This window comes from Antennarius striatus, chromosome 3 (assembly GCF_040054535.1).
Source record: "Antennarius striatus isolate MH-2024 chromosome 3, ASM4005453v1, whole genome shotgun sequence".
NCBI classification, from domain to species: Eukaryota; Metazoa; Chordata; class Actinopteri; order Lophiiformes; family Antennariidae; genus Antennarius; species Antennarius striatus.
In genome coordinates, this window is record NC_090778.1 from 4,272,535 (window position 1) to 4,288,817 (window position 16,283).

At 44.2% G+C, this 16,283-nt stretch overlaps 1 protein-coding gene across 1 annotated transcript in view; it reads right to left on the reverse strand.

Moving 5' to 3' along the window:
- cacna1ba (calcium channel, voltage-dependent, N type, alpha 1B subunit, a) overlaps positions 1-16,283 on the reverse strand; it is a 112,250-nt gene that overhangs the window by 70,008 nt on the left and 25,959 nt on the right. The window contains exons 4-6 of the mRNA XM_068310129.1: positions 5,475-5,566; positions 4,527-4,679; positions 3,986-4,173 (exon numbers count right to left, since the gene is read on the reverse strand). Coding sequence (XP_068166230.1) covers positions 3,986-4,173; positions 4,527-4,679; positions 5,475-5,566 — 433 coding nt within the window. The remainder of the gene's footprint in view (positions 1-3,985; positions 4,174-4,526; positions 4,680-5,474; positions 5,567-16,283) is intronic.

The following is a 16,283-nucleotide window of genomic DNA, read 5'->3' on the forward strand; positions in this document are numbered from 1 at the left end:
GCCTTCTAAAGAAGAGGACACTGGTGTTCCACAGAGGCAAGGAAATGAGTCCTCCCTACTTTGAAAATTCAATATGGGGATCCACCAATCATATTCAGTCAAAACAGAAATTTACAAAACTATAGCTCAACCATTTGAGAACAACGGACACACAAATATCTGTTTTAATAATAATTGATACTGAAAAGACCGTGTTTGGATGCATGTTTAGGTGTATAAGCTACTTTCACACTGTAGACAGAACAGCAGTTGTGTCCTGTCATCCATGTTCCTTTACCCAATACTTGTAAGCAGTTAAAGTGAGGAAACAATTATTTGACATCTAAGAAGCATCAAAGCAGCATCCTCCATCTACTGCGCCTTTTCTTGCACTCAGCAACCAAACTACTATTGATTGCTTTCTACCTCCCCCTCTCTGTGTTTTTGTTTCCTTTTTGCCAGCGCTACAAGAAAGAAACTCACAGGGCTAAACATACATTCTCTTCCCACTACTGCTGTTAAATAATTTAACATGTTGCATAATTGTTTCCGTGGCATGATATAACCCTTATTTTATGCAAATGGAGAATAAGTGTAATTTGTTTCTTTCTAGCAGTCCTAGTGCCTTGCTGTGGTCCTAATGTGAGCTGTGGACATGTGAGTCATCCTCTGCAGGCTCTTATGCTTGCCTCCTAATCATCCCCTTGAGGCGGGGTGGGAGGAGAAGGAGCAGTCGGGAGGAAAAGAACAGTGTCTCAGCAACAACGCACAGGAAACACCAGCCCAGTGTTTCCCTTACAATTCATTTACAAAATGTACAGTTAATTACACCATTTATATTAAAGCATATAAAGCACAAGTAACATCAATTCAATGCTCCATTGTGTGGCCAGGATGATTACATGTAATGCTGGAATGCACTAAATGTAAATAAATACTATTTTTAGTCACTGAAATATGTAAATTGGCATAAACACAGAGTGATATGTCCAAATGATATATACAGCACATACATGTATGTAGCTACTAGCTGTACCTACTTTCATTTGTACATTTTGCTGCAGGGGTAACACATTAATATCATGAAAGCAAAAAAGAGGCTGTGTTTCCCGCACTTGATATAGGTATACACTACATAGCAGCATTGTGTTTGAATCCTGACTGAAAGAGTCTACATATACCTGAACACATCTGTTAGTAGTTAACTGAATTTAAACATTTTGTAGAAGCTTAAGCATAATCCCATTTGGTTTTATCAATCTTTTTTTTAAATTAGCAAACTCTGAGAACCAGCAGGGAATATATGCTTGATATGCTGATTTTAATCATGAACTGGAGAACCAATTCTTTCTAATGAGCACATAGCTGTATTGCACATGTCTGTTTTGTATGCCAAGAATTATGATTTGATTTAATGAAATGTGCTGTATGAATCGCATACTTCATTTCAATTACTGCAGATTTTTAAGTCAATAATTCCATTTCTGTTGACAAGCTCCTTAATAACTCATGCAGACTATAGAATTTTGAATTTGATTTTGTTCTGATTACCTTTGTTCAACATTGTCGTGCTCTCTGACTTGGGGTGACACAAAGCACAACAGTGTTAAACTGTCTTTCATATTCAATCAATCAATCAATCAATCAATCAATCAACTTTTACGTGTAAAGTGCTTGATCACATCAAGACATTTCAAAGTGATTTAACAGACAAAAAAACCCAACAGAACCCTTCTAGAGCAAGAATAATTCCTCACATTTCCCAAATGAGAGAACATCACCATATAGAAGACTCCAGACAACTGCTGCAGACCGCTCTCTGTTATGGGTCAGGCCAATCTTTTCAAGAAAAAAACCTTGAGGATATTGTTATATATATTATATACTCTTATATAAGTATTCTGAGAGTGAAATTCCTGTTATGTGAAATTTTGTTATGTCATAAAATACCGTCACCGTGTCAAGCGGTACTTTTTCTACTCTTGCCTGCTGCCACTTCAGAGAAGATTTAGACTTTGTTTTATTACCAACACTATAATGCAGAGCTTGGCAAACTTTTTTTTTTTTTTTGCCTGCATATTACAGGGTAAGGGGGCCCACCATCCACCCCCCACCACCACCGCCCCTCCAACCCCCTACCCCCAACAGCCACGATATCTCAGTCGGAGCTCGAGGGGAATATGGAGTGTATTCCTGGTTCTCCACTCACCCACTTGGACAGTAAATGAAAGACACAAAAAGCACACAGAAAAAAAACCAAAACCATCAAACACAAAAACACTCGCTCAGAGCAGAGGAAAGCTGCAGCCTGCTGGCTCAAAAACACGAAAGTAACACTAGCACAAGACAACACTTATCCTCAACACTGAAAAGTCATCAGATATTCCGTCACAACAAATGATTTAGTACATTGTAACAGTATGCCGCATTGGTAGGATATCTCGAGACTTATCTGATATCTGATATTTGAAACCATTTATATGTGAAATGTATGTTTTCACACAATATAATCAATAGCAACTGATCATCCGCTGATGCTTTCTGTGGAGGCAGTACCTCAGTCCACTAGGTCTTGGGCTGGGGACCACCGGGAAACCGGCTCAAGGTCCATGTGGGCCGAAGAATTTTGTAGTCTGAATGGGCAGGAGAGAGGTGCCAGTTCTACTCCTGAGCACTGCTGAGGTGCCTTTGAGCAAGGCAGAGCTGCCCGCCGCTCTACCTCTCATCTGCATACTTACAGGCCCCTTGTTTTTGTGTGTGTCACGGGCCCGTACACATACAAGCTTCTCGTGGATGCCACAAGAGGCTGTGGAAAATGAAGTCAGAGTAGACCATGTTCTCCACCTTCACTGTTGAAGTGGCTGCTTGGAGCCGTGGTCGCACAGTCTCAGTTGCCTGTCAGGGTGGCAAACCCTGAACCTGGTGGTGGACACTGTCCAGATGAAGAAGGAGTCAGCTGACAGGTACAAGCAGGCTACGGGCACTGCTGCCCGAGTGGTCACAGAGGCAAAAACTCAGGTCTGGGAGGAGTTTGGCGAGGCCATGGAGGAGGTCTATTGGTCACCCTCTAAGAAATTCTGGTTAACCATTGGGCGCCGCAGGAGGGGAAGCCATTGCACCGCTAACATAGTAAAGTTGTTTTTAGAATCACAATTATATAGCTTTGTTATCCAGACAATGATTGTAAATTTGTCTCTGCTTCAACACTTTACACAAACACAGTATATGTTCAAAGAGCCATATCGGACAAAAAAAACTCAAATCAAATCTGTCTGGAGCCCCAAAATATTAAAGCCTTATATAAGCCTTATATGAAGGGAACACTGGTTATAAGTGTATATTAGCTATATTAGCTACTATCGAATGGCTCAGGGAGGGGAAGTGTCAGCTTGAGCTCCAATGACAAACCAGGTTTTAGCATTTGCAGTGCAGTGTTTCACCACTTTTGGAGACTTTTTTGAGCATGTTTAGACGACTTGTTGAATCCATCATGAAGTGCAGTTTTACCAACCGTTTGGTGTCTTTCAGATTTGGGTAGTTAAGGTCTTTGCTTTTCAAGAATGTTTTCACGATGTTTTCACGTGTTCTAAACAAGCAACAAAGCGATGCAAAACCTCACCCCTGGACAGCCAGCAAACTTTTTTTGTGTAACAGCAGATCCGAATATTTGCTGTCAATTACATCTAGCATGACAGTAATTTAATGCTTTTGCAATCGTTTTGTTTACCATCTGAACAACAAGGTTTATTACCTTCACACACTAGGGTGGGAATGTATTTTTTATACAAGTTTTTCAAGACATTGGAAAACGTCATGAATATTAGTCAGGCTTGTCTTCCTACAAAAAACATATCAAAACAAAAATAACCCCTCCTCATCTTTTTCCTTTTTCTTACATTTAAAAAAAAACTCCAGGTAGCCAATAGGATGGCGATAAACAGCCACATGTGGCTCTAGAGCCACTTTCTTGTTGCCAACCCCTGCTCTAAAATATTTGTGGACTCACGTTGTATAGAATATCCACCCATCCCTCCATGGTGATGCACTGGAAAACAGTCAGAACAGCAAAGAGGATGTTGTCAAAGTTGGTGATGCCAAAGCTGGGTCCAATCCAGTACTCCTTACAAGCGGTGCCATTGCTACAGGTCCTTGCTGGAGGCTCCAGGCCACAGGGAAAATCTGCTGCCTGCTCACCTACAACCACAAATACACACATTCACACACAGAGATACTGTGCACGATGATAACATTTATCTATTTGACCTAGTTTTTAGCCATAGTAACTTTTGGTTAGAATTAGACCAGTACTGACACTACAATACACGACTGACTGACCTGTAAGTCTTAAATCATAAAAAATGTTATTTATCTTAATATTATATATGCATAAGCATACCTGTGCACTAAAACGAGAGGTTTTACGAGGTGTACCATAAATGCACCATGATGTCTCTGTCTGACATATGAGACACAATCATAGGATAGAAGCAGCAGACTGTTAATAACACCAAAACATTGGGTTAATCCCTTGTTCTCGTATTTCTCACCTGTATCTATCCTGAAGCAGGTGCGATGGAACTTGCCCATGTAAAAATCAAGACCGATGATGGCAAACATGAGGATAGCAAAGAAGAGCAGCAGGCCAATCTGCAGCAGAGGTACCATGGCTTTCATAATAGACTTCAGTACCACCTGAAGACCTGATGCATACAGGAGAAACATGCTTTACAAAACATGACACATTTCTACCAGTACATTGTTGCTCTTGCTGTTGTTCTGTATTTACAAGAGAGTGACACTGTGAAATCAGTCAGCAAACAGGACGAAACGGAATTGTATTTGCTTCAGCCTTTTCTTGATATAATGAAAAATTTGATGACAGAAGTTTGGTTTGCTATCCAGGACAATCAAGGAAAATAAAGAGCTGCATTTTGTCTTCTTTTTATTTATTCAGACTGATATTATGTTCATTTTGACAGAGTGAATGGAGTTATTGTCTTTTTATATTGTTTTTTTTTCTTTTCACAAATTAGTGGAAAGGGTTGTATAAAACAAAAGCTAGTTTCAGATGGAATGAAAATAGCAGAGGCTGCAGCTGCCTGTAAAACTAGCTATGCATGATTTTAATTCTCATTCCCAATATTAAGTTCTCATTGACCAATTGTTTTAAACAAGTGGGTCATCTATAGACACAGAACCATATTTGAGCTCATTTCACACTGCAGTCATTAGTTCAATATATTATTTTAATGGTGCTTTACAACAAATCCAACATTACAATTACAATTACAAATTACAAGCAGAATTTCTGCTAGTAGATGGGTATACACAGCAAAATTAATCCTTAAAAAATAAGTTATGCTGTATATATAAATAACTTATTCAGCTTCCAGTCTTAATTACAGATTAACTGCAGGTTAACTCAAACTTTATAAGTTCTCTTTGACAGTGCTGTATCATCAGGGCTAGATTTATTCAAATGTGAGTTAACTTACTTGGAATGCCAGAGACCAGTTTGAGGGGCCGGAGTACTCTCACTGCCCTCAGTGTTCTGAGGTCAAAATCCGCCCCCACAGTGGCAAGGATCCTGCACACACAACAAAATTATAGACTTCAGATTGCAGGTGCTTATCATCCTCAGTGGTTATTAAAATCAAATCTATTATCAGGGGTGGTCCAAGTAGAATTTATGAAACCAGTTGATATTACCAAATAATATTGATGGTTGGTTGAGTGTAAATCCTATTTAGATTTATGACACCATGGTATTTATTCACTTCAATTCAAATTGATACAGACATCTTAGAGGCTGTGCACCTATTTTTTAATCTCTATTTAAACCAAGGCTACATCCAGTGGATATTTTGGATGAAACAACTCCAGGGACTCCCTGAGCAGATTCTCGGCTTTGACATTCCTTCAAGGTCTAAATACGAAAGTCCTTTTTTTAATGTTTGAATTCAAAATACCAATCAGAAGAAAAGGCTAACCACTGGTTTTCAACATCTGTGCTAACAAAGTCAAAAAAAGTCAAAAATTGTTCTGAAGGGAGCTAAAGGTATTAAAACCGGCCCGCAGGCCACATGGGCCCGCTGGTGTTTTTCACAAACCGAAACTACATTCCCCACAATGCAACAAGCAGGCTTTGGTTTCATTGATTATGAGCAGTCAGAGGTTGGGAGCAGGGGGTTTCGAGCCAGGTGGGAGTCAGAGTACATGTTCAGAGAGGTAATAGGTAAACCTGTGTGTCTTCTGCTGCGTTTGCATGTTTCATCCCTGACACAACGCCCAAGCTGCGCATCCAAGCTGCTCGGATGCTCCGTATGTTTAGCAGCACAAACAACTGTTCTCTCTGATGAAGCTGAATAAAACATCACACAGGAGCCGTCTGACTGATAAACACATTCACTCCATCCTGAGGATTTCCTCAGCTCAGAGCCTGACCCCGAACATTCATGGAATTGAACGAAATTTAAGACACCATCAAATATCAGGGTCAGCCTCAGACACGTGAGCATCACAGAGCAGTAACGTATTTTCATTTTTAATTTCAGTTAAATTTTTACATTTGTTTCTACAAGGCATGATGTCTCCTTGTAGGAAGTATTGTTTTTTTCTGTGTGCCATAGAGTTTTGTAGTTTATTTTATTTATTTATATTTATTTTAGTTAAATGGTCTCAGGGAAAATTGCAGATAACAGTCATGAGAAACGATACGACCAATTTGATTTGGTAGAGCAGCACAATATTTTTTTTTTAAAATTTTTTTTTGCACAATAATGCATTATTGTCCATACACAATATTATATTGTTCATGCAATAATACATGCACAATATGTATTTCAGTTTATAATGCATGCAATAACTTGATATTAAGGAACTTTTTTTTTTTGAAGGACATTTACTTTTTTGCTGTTTGCCTGTTAAAAATGTTTCCCCTTGAAGTTACTGAAAGAGCCATAACAAAACATTGCTTTATTTATTTAATCATTGCATACTATATATACACTGTGTTAACTCTTGGTTCAATAGGCTATGTTCTTTTCAATACGTTTTAATAAGCATTGAACAAGTCTGGCCATCGGCTTGGAGCAAATTAGTTTTTTTGGTCCTCCATACATTTGACTTTGACACCTCTGGTCTAGTGGATTAACTCACGCAACTTTGACCTGGATAAATATGAACCTACACAGACAACATGTAGGTGCTAGTAGGTGCTAGCCACATTGACCTCCTGAGCAATGCCATGTTGCCATGTTAGCTTTGAGCAAGGAATGAAACCCCTTGCCATCTATGCCATCTCTCCATTGAGTACTGTGTATACAGCAAGTCCTGTTTGTGTAGTGTAGGTATGAATTTCTAGAACTCCATATGTAGCAGTTGGGTACTGTCTCAGTGAACTGTGATACTGTGATTATCTTACTTCTTTCATAGATGAATCCACACATGTCTTTTTGGCCTCCAGCCATTTATTCTGGTAATACATATACTGGAGCAAGACAAGGGATCACAGATCTTCGACTAATAACGTCTCTCCTGTCACAGCACTCACAGACTCAAGATAGTCAATGTTACTCAGTAACAATGAACGTAGAAAAAGATAACATTTTCATATTCTACACTAGTTAATAATAGTGGCAGGTGGTTACATACCTGGAAATACATATACCGGAGCAGGACAAGACTTAACAGATTTTCAACGAGTAACCTAATATGCTTTTTTTTTAAAAAGACAACTTGAAACTAACCATAGTACTGGCCAGCACACTGCATAATAACCAGGCACCGAGATCACATGCCTAACAAGCTAGCAACCACACTAACACAACTATCATACATAAAACAAAGAAGCTATTATACGCACTCATTTGGATTTAACTTATATAAAAAGGAGATTGTGATCCAACCACTCTGGACACGTACCTCTCTCCAGTCGCGGCACTCATGGACTGAAGAGAGCAACCCACTACCACCAGAGTCCCATAGGGCGAGCTCTAACATGACATGGCAAACAATGGAAAAATTTGTTACACATACAGCCATCCATTTTCTTGAAGACGAGACAACCATAATCGTCTCATCTTCAACCGCTTCTCCACCTTGTGGGTCACAGGTCCAAGTCCCATGAGCTTTTACTGGCCCCCGAAGAAAGGCAGCTAGGAGCTGTTTTCATGGTGACTTCAAATTATTAAAATTGTGATTTTTACAAATGAAAGTGCTTTATTACATCATTGCAGTGACTCTACAGCATTTTAGATTAAGTTTAAAGCAGGCTGAAGCAGGAAGACTATCTCCCCTATCATCACTTTTTTTGATTTTGTCACTCTATCTTCATTTCTTTTTATTCAGGTGATTGTTGGCTATTTCTAAGAACCCAGTTAAACCAGCTAAATTTTTGCCTTGATAATTTTCTAGCTACTGCCAGCCTTCAAATCTCTTGTCTGTTTCTGTCAGCTGTCATTTCAATGATGGATTGTTCAGCCCTCCTTCTTCAGATCATCAATTCCATTGCCCACGTTTAACTTGCTGAGATCAGTCATTATTCCAAAAACACCCAAAAACAGTCCTTCACCAGCAGGATTCAGGTTCCAAAGGCAGGGTTACATTTATAAAAATGAACAGATATATCACAATTTATTGATGCAACCAATTGACCAACAATAATGCTTACCAATTAATCTTTATAACTTACTTAAGACTTAAACTCCTACTTAAAAATCACATCTCAAAACAGTTTACATTAGTTTGTTACTGACTTCTACTTCACGTTGAATAACAGACAATTATTTTAAACAATATTACAAGTGTTCGTTGATTGGTTGGTCAGCTGGTTGGCCGGTCTTTTGGTTGTTGTTGTTTTTTCTTTTGTTGGTCAGTTGGTTGCCTTGTCACAGATTTCCCTTAATTATTGTAAAAGAATGGGTAATGGGCAAATATAGTGCCTGTAAATTTTGGTGCAGATGCAGATAAGAGAAGAACCCATGCAGAAAACCCCATATGTGTACTGGCATGTATGATTCAGTGTCCAGCAGTGAGAAGGAAGTTTTTATGTGAATGTTAATTATTCACAGCAGAAGCTTGACATAGCTGCCTGGCTATGGAGCCAACATGTATGTTCGTTTACACAATAACTGCTTCGGCCAAAAAGGAAACTTATATTTGCGACCTCCATCCGTTTGTGAACAGCAGGGGGTGAAAACCTTTCTAAATGCTGTTGTACCGTCGTCGAAAAAATGGGCAAAACTCAAAGGATTAAATCCAAGCTTCGCTTTGCACGTTTATTAAGTTTCCTTCCAGCCTAGCAAATGTACACAATCAACAACAAATCTATGGCCCAAACAACAAGGAAACATCGTCAGACTGTCCAATTGAGTTTATTAATGCTCCTCTGATGAAGATGAGCTGTGATCTCATTTTGTACGGTTTATTTTGATAAATCTCTCCACCAGATTACAGACTCAACGGAGGTAAGGATGGCGTCGGCACCATAATGGACTTCCTGCTGGTGTTGGATCCTGATGTCGCACCAGGATGTTTCCAACTCTGGAAAGTTACATCATCAAAAACTTCAACTTTTATTGCTATAATAAAATGTAGAAATCACTGTTCAGGTAGTAAAGTAATCTAGAAGGAATATTTGCTAGCATACATGGCATCACCATGTCCAACGTTGTGTTGCAGCAAAAGCTCAGCGAGCATCAGTAGGCTATTGTTTAGCTGGAGCTCTCCACATTAGCAGTGTAGCGATAGCTCCATAAAACAAGGAAGCTATTTATTCTTTTCATATGTTTGTGTGACCCTTCCTTGAGTGGTCACCTTATCGTGGTGGAGGGGTTTGTGTGTCCCAATGATCCTAGGAGCTAAGTTGTCTGGGGCTTTCTGCCCCTGGTAGGGTCACCCATGGCAAACAGGTCCTAGGTGAGGGACCAGACAAAGTACTGCTCAAAGACCCCTCATGATGATGAAAAACATTGACACACGTTTTCCCTTGCCCGGATGTGGGTCACCGGGGCCCCCCTCTGGAGCCAGGCCTGGAGGTGGGGCTCGAAGGCGAGCGCCTGGTGGCCGGGCCTGCACCCATGGGGCCCGGTCGGGCGCAGCCCGAAAGGACAAAGTGGGTCCCTCTTCCCATGGGCTCACCACCTGTGGGAGGGGCCATAGGGGTCGGGTGCATTGTGAGCTGGGCGGTGGCCGAAGGCAGGGACCTTGGCGATCCGATCCCCGGCTACAGAAGCTGGCTCTTGGGACGTGGAATGTCACCTCTCTGGCAGGGAAGGAGCCTGAGCTGGTGTGTGAGGTCGAGAAGTTCCGACTAGATATAGTCGGGCTCACCTCCACACACAGCTTGGGCTCTGGTACCAGTCCTCTCCAGAGGGGTTGGACTCTCTTCCACTCTGGAGTTGCCCATGGTGAGAGACGCCGAGCAGGTGTGGGTATACTTATAGCCCCCTGGCTTGGCGCCTATACATTGGGGTTCACCCCGGTGGACGAGAGGGTAGCCTCCCTCCGCCTTCGGGTGGGGGGATGGGTCCTGACTGTTGTTTGTGCGTATGCACCAAACAGCAGTTCAGAGTACCCACCCTTTTTGGAGTCCTTGGAGGGGGTGCTGGAGAGCGCTCCCACTGGGGACTCCATCGTTCTGCTGGGGGACTTCAATGCTCACGTGGGCAATGACAGTGAGACCTGGAAGGGTGTGATTGGGAGGAACGGCCCCCCCGATCAGAACCCGAGCGGTGTTCAGTTATTGGACTTCTGTGCTTGTCACGGACTGTCCATAACGAACACCATGTTCAGACATAAGGGTGTCCATATGTGCACTTGGCACCAGGACACACTAGGCCGCAGCTCGATGATCGACTTTGTGGTCGTGTCATCGGACTTGCGGCCGCATGTCTTGGACACTCGGGTGAAGAGAGGGGCGGAGCTGTCAACCGATCACCACCTGGTGGTGTGTTGGCTCCGATGGTGGGAGAAGATGCCGGTCCGACCTGGCAGACCCAAACGCATTGTGAGGGTCTGCTGGGAACGCCTGGCGGAATCCCCTGTCAGAAGGAGTTTCAACTCCCACCTCCGGCAGAACTTCACTCACGTTCCGGGGGAGGCGGGGGACATTGAGTCTGAGTGGACCATGTTCCGCGCCTCCATTGTCGAGGCAGCTGACCGCAGCTGCGGCCGTAAGGTGGTCGGTGCCTGTCGTGGCGGCAACCCCAGAACCCGTTGGTGGACATCAGCGGTAAGGGATGCCGTCAAGCTGAAGAAGGAGTCCTATCGGGCCTTTTTGGCCTGTGGGACTCCTGAAGCAGCTGATAGGTACCGGCAGGCCAAGCGGAATGCGGCTTTGGTGGTTGCTGAGGCAAAAACCCGAGCGTGGGAGGAGTTCGGTGAGGCCTTGGAAGACGACTTCAAGACGGCTTCGAAGAAATTCTGGTCCACCATCAGGCGTCTCGGGAGGGGGAAGCAGTGCAGCATCCACACTGTATATAGTGGGGATGTGGAGCTGCTGACCTCAACTCGGGACGTTGTGACTCGGTGGGGAGAATACTTCGAAGACCTCCTCAATCCCGCAGACACGCCTTCCCATGAGGAAGCAGAGTCTGGGTTCTCTGAGGCGGGCTCTCCTATCTCTGGGGTTGAGGTCACCGAGGTAGTTAAAAAGCTCCTCGGTGGCAGGGCCCCGGGGGTGGATGAGATCCGCCCGGAGTTCCTAAAGGCTCTGGATGTTGTGGGGCTGTCCTGGTTGACATGCCTCTGCAACATCGCGTGGGGTGGTGGTCCCCCTTTTTAAGAAGGGGGACAGGAGGGTGTGCTCCAACTACAGGGGCATCACACTCCTCAGCCTCCCTGGTAAGGTCTATTCAGGGGTTCTGGAGAGGAGGGTCCGTCGGGAAGTCGAATCTCGGATTCAGGAGGAGCAGTGTGGTTTTCGTCCTGGCCGTGGTACAGTGGACCAGCTCTACACCCTCCGCAGGGTCCTTGAGGGGGCATGGGAGTTCGCCCAACCAGTCTACATGTGTTTTGTGGACTTGGAGAAGGCGTTCGACCGTGTTCCTCGGGGGGTTCTGTGGGGGGTGCTTCGGGAGTATGGGGTACCGGACCCCTTGATAAGGGCTGTTCGGTCCCTGTATGACCAATGTCAGAGTTTGGTCCGCATTGCCGGCAGTAAGTCGGATTCGTTTCCAGTGAGGGTTGGACTCCGCCAAGGCTGCCCTTTGTCACCAATTCTGTTCATAACTTTTGTGGACAGAGTTTCTAGGCAGCCAAGGCGTTGAGGGTGTCCAGTTTGGTGGCCTCAGTATCGCGTCTCTGCTTTTTGCAGATGATGTGGTGCTGTTGGCTTTATCAAGCCGTGATCTCCAACTCTCACTGGAACGGTTCACAGCCGAGTGTGAAGCGGTTGGGATGAGAATCAGCACCTCCAAATCTGAGACCATGGTCCTCAGTCGGAAAAGGGTGGAGTGCCCTCTCCAGGTTGGGGATGAGATCCTGCCCCAAGTGGAGGAGTTCAAGTATCTTGGGGTCTCATTCACGAGTGAGGGTACAATGGAACGGGAGATCGACAGGTAGATCGGTGCAGCGTCTGCAGTGATGCGGACTCTGTATCGGTCCGTCGTGGTGAAGAAGGAGCTGAGCCGAAAAGGCAAAGCTCTCGATTTACCGGTCGATCTACGTTCCTGCCCTCACCTATGGTCACGAGCTATGGGTCGTGACCGAAAGAACGAGATCCCGGATACAAGCGGCCGAAATGAGTTTCCTCCGCAGGGTGTCCGGGCTCTCCCTTAGAGATAGGGTGAGGAGTTCGGTCATCCGGGAGGGACTCAGAGTCGAGCCGCAGCTCCTCCGCATCGAGAGGAGCCAGATGAGGTGGCTCGGGCATCTGGTCAGGATGCCTCCTGGACGCCTCCCTGTTGAGGTGTTCCGGGCACGTCCTACCGGGAGGAGGCCCCGGGGACGACCCAGGACACGCTGGAGAGACTATGTCTCTCGGCTGGCCTGGGAACGCCTTGGGATTCTCCCGGAGGAGCTGGATGAAGTGGCTAGGTAGAGGGAAGTCTGGGCTTCCCTGCTTAAGCTGCTGCCCCCGCGACCCGACCCCGGATAAGCGGAAGAGAATGGATGGATGGATGGATGGATGTTTGTGTGAAGTCTGATATTGTTTTATCGTGGAATTTCCACGGATTCCTGCAAGTAAATGTTTTGGGGGGTTTTTAAAAACAGTTGGGACCATCTTCATGTCATCACATTTAAGTGATTATTTGTTAACAAAGCTGGTTGAAATTTTAAAATAATTATTACTGGTATTGTTTTCAGTTTGCTGTGAGATGTAAATCCTCTCTGTATTCATTCTGGGTGCAAAGTATTAATTGGCTTCAGTTGTGACATCAAAGCTGAAAACTGGAAGCTGAGCTGCTGCATCACCAGCAGGGTTTGTTACACTCCTCTAATAAACAGCACATCCTTCACATCCCATTAAAGGTCGTTTAGTGGGCCTTACTCTCTAATACTTAGATACATAAAACCCCTTTGTTCGGACATGCAGGTATTTAATATACAGCTTATTTATTTGCCATTTTGTCCAATAATTTAACATAAATCACAAATCTGTTATTTGCATAAAAGAAAAGTTTCACTGACTCAGTACTTATAGGTGTTCAGGAAAACAGGCATACACACAGTTTACGTTTGATTCAGTGACGCAGGCAGAATATAGATAGACTAGATTAGATAACTGCCTCACTATGCCAGTAGATAAAAACATCCCACAGTCATCTGGCATCATCCTGCACAGACCCCATGTAGCAGCTCCATTAAAGCAGGCTCCAGCCAGCTGCAGGTAAAGTGAGAAGCGGATGATAATCACACAGGGAAAATGCTTTGAGCTTGGCTGCAGAGAAAACACACATCAGTGTATTCATCAGTACGCAGCATGCAGGCTTGCGTGTCTGCAGATACTGATTTCATTTGAGAGGCCTGAAGTAACAATTCACACATACTGTAGATGAGGGTATATTTGGATCAATGTGATGTCTTCTTTTCCTTTCAGGGGTCGCCACAGCGAATCAGTGTCCTCCATCTAACCCTGTCTTTTGCATCCTCTTCTCTCATACCAACTACCTTCATGTCCTCTTTCACTACATCCATAAACCTCCTCTTTGGTCTTCCTCTAGGCCTCCTGCCTGGCAGTTCAAAAGTCAGCATCCTTCTACCGATATATTCACTATCTCTCCTCTGGACATGTCCAAACCATCTCAGTCAGGCCTCTCTGACTTTATCTCCAAAACCTCTAACATGTGCTGTCCCTCTGATGTACTCATTCCTGATCCTATCCATCCTGGTCACTCCCAAAGAGAACCTCAGCATCTTCATCTCTGCTACCTCCAGCTCTGTCTCCTGTCTTTTCCTCAGTGACACTGTCTCTAGACCAAACAACATCGCTGGTCTCACCACAGTTTTGTACACCTTTCCCTTCATTTTAGCTGAAACTCTTCTATCACACATCACACCTGACACTTTCCTCCACCCGTTCCATCCTGCCTGGACACGCTTCTTCACCTCTTTTCCACACTCTCCATTGCTCTGGACTGTTGACCCTAAGTACTTAAAATCCTCCACCTTCTTGATCTCTTCTCCCTGTAACTTCACTCTTCCACTTGGGTCCCTCTCATTCACACACATGTACTCTGTCTTACTGCGGCTAACCTTCATTCCTCTCCTTTCCAGGACAAACCTTCACCTCTATAGCTTCTCCTCCACCTGTTCCCTGCTCTCACTACAGATCACAATGTCATCTGCAAACATCATAGTCCATGGATATTCCGGTCTAACCTCATCTGTCAGCCTGTCAATCACCATAGTGAAAAAGAAGGGGCTCTGAGCTGATCCCTGATGCAGTCCCACCTCCACCTTGAACTCCTCTGTCACACCTACAGCACACCTCACCACTGTCTTACAGTCCTCATACATGTCCTGCACCGCTCTAACATACTTCTCTGCCCCTCCAGACTTCCTCATACAATACCACAGTTCCTCTCTGGGCACCCTGTCATCAGCTTTCTCCAGATCTACAAAAACAAAATGCAGCTCCATTTGGCCTTCTCTGTACTTCTCTATCAACATCCTCAAAGCAAATACTGCATCTGTAGTACTCTTTTTTGCCATGAAACCATACTGCTGCTCACAAATGCTCACTCTTGCCCTTAGTCTAGCGTCAACTACTCTTTCCAATAACTTCATTGTATGGCTCATCAGCTTTATTCCTCTGTAGTTGCCACAACTCTGCACATCTCCCTTTTTCTTAAAAATGGGCACCAGCACACTTCACCTCCATTCCTCAGGCATCTTCTCACTATCTAAGATCCTGTTGAACAACCCAGTCAGAAACTCTACTGCCACCTCTCCTAGACACTTCCATACCTCTACAGGTATATCATCAGGACCGACTACCTGTCATCTTCGACTCTTCATCCTCTTCAATGCCCTCCTCACTTCATCCTGACTAATCTTTGCTACTTCCTGGTTCACAACAGGCACCTCTTCTAGTCTTTGTTCTCTCTCATTTTCCACGTTCATCAACTCTTCAAAGTACTCTTTCCATCTTCCCATCACACTACTGGCACCTGTCAATAGGCTTCCGTCCCCTATCTTTAATCACCCTAACCTGCTGCACGTCCTTCCCATCTCTATCTCTCTGTCTTGCCAACCTGTATAGATCAGTCTCTCCCTCCTTACTGTCCAATCTAGCATACAAGTCCTCATAAGCCCCTTGTTTGGCCTTTGCTACCTCTACCTTCACCTTACGCTGCATCTCCCTGTACTTGTGTCTTCTCTCCTCAGTCCTCTCAGTGTCCCACTTCCTCTTAGCTAACCTCTTTTTCTGTATACACTCCTGTACCTCCTCATTCCACCACCAAGTCTCCTTATCTACTTTCCTTCCAGATGACACACCAAGTACTCTCCTAACTGTCTCCCTGATCACATTAGCTGTAGTTGTCCAGTCATCTGGAAGCACCTCCTGACCACCCAGAGCCTGTCTTAACTCCTTCGTAAAAGTCATGCAACACTCTTCCTTTTTTAGCTTCCACCATTTCGTCTTCTGCTCTGTCTTTGCCCTCTTGATCTTCCTCACCACCAGAGTCATCCTACACACCACCATCCTATACTGTTTGGCTACACTCTCACCTACCACTACTTTACAGTCACTGATCTCCTTCAGGTTACACCGTCTACACAAGATGTAGTCTACCTGTGTGCTCCTATCGCCACTCTTATAGGTCACTCTATGTTCCTGCCTCTTCTGGAAGAAAGTA